Here is a 4,651-nt window from a genome sequence, read left to right on the forward strand (position 1 = left end):
CCCCCACCCCGCCCGACCTCTAAACTCCCTGGGGCCTCCAGTCTTGACTGTTAGGTGCATCATCTCTGAATGAACACAGACCCAGATGTCCTCTACATTATGTGTGTTGAGGGCCTCATATCAGCTGATGTATGCTGTTTGTTTGGTGGTCCAGTGTTGGAGAGATCTCATGGGTCCAGGTGTGTGTGTGTGTCTGTGTATGTATGTATGTGTCTGGTATAGCTAAGTGCATGTTAGATCAAGAGCCCCTAAGAGTGCCTTGACTCCTCTGGAGCTGAAATTACAGGAAATTAGGTTGTGAGCTAACTGATGTCAGTGCCGGAAACTGCTTTTGAGTCCTTTACCATAGCAATGTGTGTTACTAATTTATAAGCCTTCAATCCCAGAGGAAATAACCTTAAACATTAGTACCCTAATAATCTAAACCTAAAACATACTAAATCTAGAGTTCAAAACTCATAATCCCTTTTTCGAAAACAAGACCACTCAACCATTTAGTGGATTTCTTCTTGATATCAAACACTGAATGCCCTTATTCAAATTACACAAATGTTATTGTTTCATAATTCTCTAAAATTACCGAATGTATATAATATAATTTTAAGACTGAAGATTATTGCTTCTCATTTTCCATAGTTTTCTTTAAAAAAAAACATATTTAGACCACAGATTCAATACATATTTTATTATTTCATATTATTAATATGTAGTTTCTAAAACATTTCCTCACTAATATCTAATATCAACTTATATTATGCAAAGAACATCTCCACACAGATTTAAATAAAACATACAATACGTTTTCGATAGAGATCAAGGAAAGACCTAACTTGAAAAATTGAAAGAAAAAATTCCAAGTGCTGAGTACCACTTCTATCTTTACTACCTGGAGCTCTGCCTTTTATTTATAACTCTACTGACAGCATTTTTTACCTCTTTGTTTCTGAGACTATAAATGAGTGGATTCAGCATGGGGATCACTATGGTGTAGAAAACAGAAGCCACTTGATCCTTTCCCAAGGAGTAGGATCTCTTAGGTTTTAAATAAGTGAAGATCATAGTACTATAAAATATGGTGACTGCCAGGAGATGAGAGGCACAAGTGGAAAAGGCTTTTCGCTTTCCTGAAGTAGAACTGATTTTCAAGATGCTAGAGAGAATGGATGCATAAGACATTGATATGGTGAGAAGGGACACCATTAGAGTTGAACCAGAGACAATGATTATTATCATTTCAATGACATAAGTATCACTGCAGGACAGGGCTAAAATTGCAGGTGTGTCACAGAAAAAGTGATTGATGACATGAGAGCTGCAGAGAATCATCCTGCTTAGACAAAGCATATTGATAGAAGAATCAATAGCTCCCATCAGGTAGGAACTAATGAGGAGGGCATGACATCGTCTTCTGGACATTACAACTGGGTAGTGTAGAGGGTTGCATATAGCTACATAGCGGTCATAGGCCATGGAGGAGAGAAGAAAACATTCAGCACCACCAAACAAAACAAAAAAGTACAGCTGGGTAAAGCAACCCATGAAGGAAATATTCTTGATGGAGGTAAAGAGGTTCTTGAAGGTTTTAGGTGTGATGACAGTTGAATAACTGAGGTCAAGGAAAGACAGATGCGTTAGAAAGAAATACATTGGAGTGTGAAGCTGAGCATCTAGACGAATGATCAACATCATGCCTGTGTTGCCCAGCACAGTGACCAGGTATATCAGGAGAAACAGTACAGCGAGGACTAGCTGTATCTCTTTAGAATCTGTCAGTCCTATGAGGATGAAGTCAGACTCTTCTGTGTAATTCCAAGTGTTCATAGTGAATGACCCTAAAACTGAAAAGAAATCAAAGGCAATACTCAGCTTGCTTAACTTTAAAAAAAGTTTTCTTTAAATTCACATGCTTATATGGTTGTTGTTTTGGTTGGCTCAATATTGATATTTCCTTTCAGTAAAACAATGAATAAATGTTGAGGGTAGATTGAGGTTAAAAACTCATATTTGGCTAGGACATGGTAAGAGGTGGCATAATTCAACGTTTTAATTACCATGGTAGTATTCTAAATGATTTCCTTTAACAGCACCTTAATTAGTTTCAAATATTTGCCCCTAGGTACTATTGGCTTGCATCCACTTTAAATGAAGAATCTAAAAATGTCAAATAACGCCAGGCATGGTGGTACATGCCTTTAATCCCAGCACTTGGGAGGCAGAGGCAGGCCGATTTCTAAGTTCGAGGCTAGCCTGATCTACAGAGTGAGTCCAGGACAGCCAGAGTTATACAGAGAAACCATGTCTCGAAAAAAAAAAATGTCAAATAACTTTTCAGAACTGAGTTCAGCTCTTTGGTATTTTCACAAAGGAACACGAATTTAGATTTGTATTCCCTAGAAATGCATAATTTATAGAAAATAAAAAATAAATTGTCAGGTATTGTTGCATATATGAATTAGTATTTTCAAATGTTAAAAAAAAAAATCATTCAGGGCCACAAAGAAAGAGACTTTACTCCAAATGAGGTTTCTGAACAAGACAGAACTTTTCTCTTAATCTAGAGGCTATACCTAGAAAAACAAACACCTCAAAGCAGAAAGTGCAATAAGGCAAAGGGCTTCTGATCTTTTTCCCATTGGCAAAGGTCTATCTTCACAGTCTTTCAATGCTGGCTATATTAAAATGATCCCTGCCAATAAATCCCTAGAATGCATTGGGCCTTTGTGTACATAAAACATTTACAATGTGTGTGTTGAGATGAGGGGGTAGAACATTTGCATTATAGTCTTACTCTTTACAATGTGAGGGAAAAGATTTGCATTTCTTGTAATTAACACTAATTTTATTTTATAATGTTTCAAAATGAACATTCAATATTCATTTCAGGCATAGTATTAAAAATATGACATTTCACTTTATCATCCTTTTTCTGCTCCTTTTTAATTAAAAGTAGATTTAAAGTTGGAACAAAATTAAAAATATTACAACACACAATGTCTACTCAGTAAATTTATAACTCATTGATGCTGTTATTATTAATATTAATCTTTCATGTCTACAGGGGCAAACTTTTAATTTTCACATTATAAAGCTGAGAAATGTGAAGTATTAAGATAAAATAAAATCCAAAGGACAATGTCAGTCTATAGATATTTAACACAGGCCACATTAATTCCTTGTCAATGTAGTAAATTAACTGAAATATTTGTTTTTGCTTTATGTTTATGAGTGTTTTGACTGCATGTATGTCTGTGCATCATATACTTGATGGGTGTATTTAGGCTCAGACAGAAGTGGGAGTCAGATTTCTGGATATTTTAGTAACAGTCACTTATGAACTGCCAGATGTGTGCTCTGAATTGAACATACATCTTCTAGAAGAATAGTCAGTGCCCATAACCTCTGAGCAATGTCTTTATCACCTTAATGAAAATTTAATAAGCACTTATATGGTGCTACAGCTGAGAGTTTGAATTAAGCATTTTTACGTGCAAATATGATGTCACTCAGTATTAGATTAAGAAAGCATTTTGTTCACAGTTCTTTGCTTCTTGAACACCTTTAATATGTATGAGAACACAATATTTTAGGCATTTTAGTGACCTATATATTTAGTGAAAAATAAAAGAAGCTAAGTAAAGTTAAGGAAACTTGACTGGAAGAAAAACAATTAAAGCACTATGATTCTTCCCATATTTTCAATCCCAGAATTTACAGCATTTAGAACAAATCAAAGAGAGGTTACATAATTAATCAACAACACTAGAAAATATCTACCACATAATATTTAGTTTCTCTTTAATTTCTGTTTACTCATTTTACTGTGATAAATTAGAATTATAGATATTTCAATACTTGACCCAACTAAACCTAATAAAAAGTACTTCTATAGTATTATATAGAATGTAAATCCTGACTGTTGCAACATTTCATTTCTATTTCTTCAAATATGAACCCTGTTCATGTTAAGACACAAACAAGATAATCTACAACAATACAAATAAAGTTTAGAATACTTACTGTGAAGCAAGGATTATGAGGCCATTTCTTTCAGAACTATAATTTATTAATATTCTAACATTAAATTTTTCTAGTGTATAAAGTATGAAAGCTTTTAAATAACTTGGACATTTCTATAACACTGTTTTCCTTGGAGTAGTTATTTTTAGATTTTTGTAGATTCATTTTATTTTAATTCTCAATGAAAGCAATCCACCACAGAATTTTGTTTCTTTTTAGGCTAAATGAAAGTTTCAATAAGAAATCTTGTCTCCAATATATGTCAAGTATTTAAAAACCCTCAGAGTAGTATAGTACATTGCCTCTCATCCTGATGAAGCAGGTATTTCATGTAACCAACACTGACGATCTTATCTTTAGGGACTGAATTCCGGGGGAATATGCTTGGCAAATGTTCAAGGTGAAATGTTCAAGGGCAAATGAGGATTGACTTGTTCTCTCAGAATCTCTACCATGAATCACACATGCACTGGGTCTTTTTTACTGATGCTTCATATTAAAAAGTACCTATTTTTTTGAATTGACCTAATTATTATATTATTTAGCATAAAGATCACATCAGGTAACTATCTAGGGCAAAAAGTAATGTTCAGAGTAAATTTAGGTATTTTAAATCTTATTTAATTAAGGTGAA

The 4,651-nt window shown here is 34.0% G+C and overlaps 1 protein-coding gene across 1 annotated transcript; it reads right to left on the reverse strand.

The window, feature by feature from the left end:
• Positions 1-882: 882 nt before the first annotated feature.
• On the reverse strand, positions 883-1,821 carry LOC116092112 (olfactory receptor 8H1-like). Its single transcript, XM_031373469.1, has one exon. It carries the CDS (start codon positions 1,819-1,821, stop codon positions 883-885), a length of 939 nt encoding a protein of 312 aa, XP_031229329.1.
• Between the last annotated feature and the right edge of the window lie 2,830 nt (positions 1,822-4,651).

The sequence above is a fragment of the Mastomys coucha genome, unplaced genomic scaffold (assembly GCF_008632895.1).
Source record: "Mastomys coucha isolate ucsf_1 unplaced genomic scaffold, UCSF_Mcou_1 pScaffold15, whole genome shotgun sequence".
Classification (NCBI taxonomy): domain Eukaryota; kingdom Metazoa; phylum Chordata; class Mammalia; order Rodentia; family Muridae; genus Mastomys; species Mastomys coucha.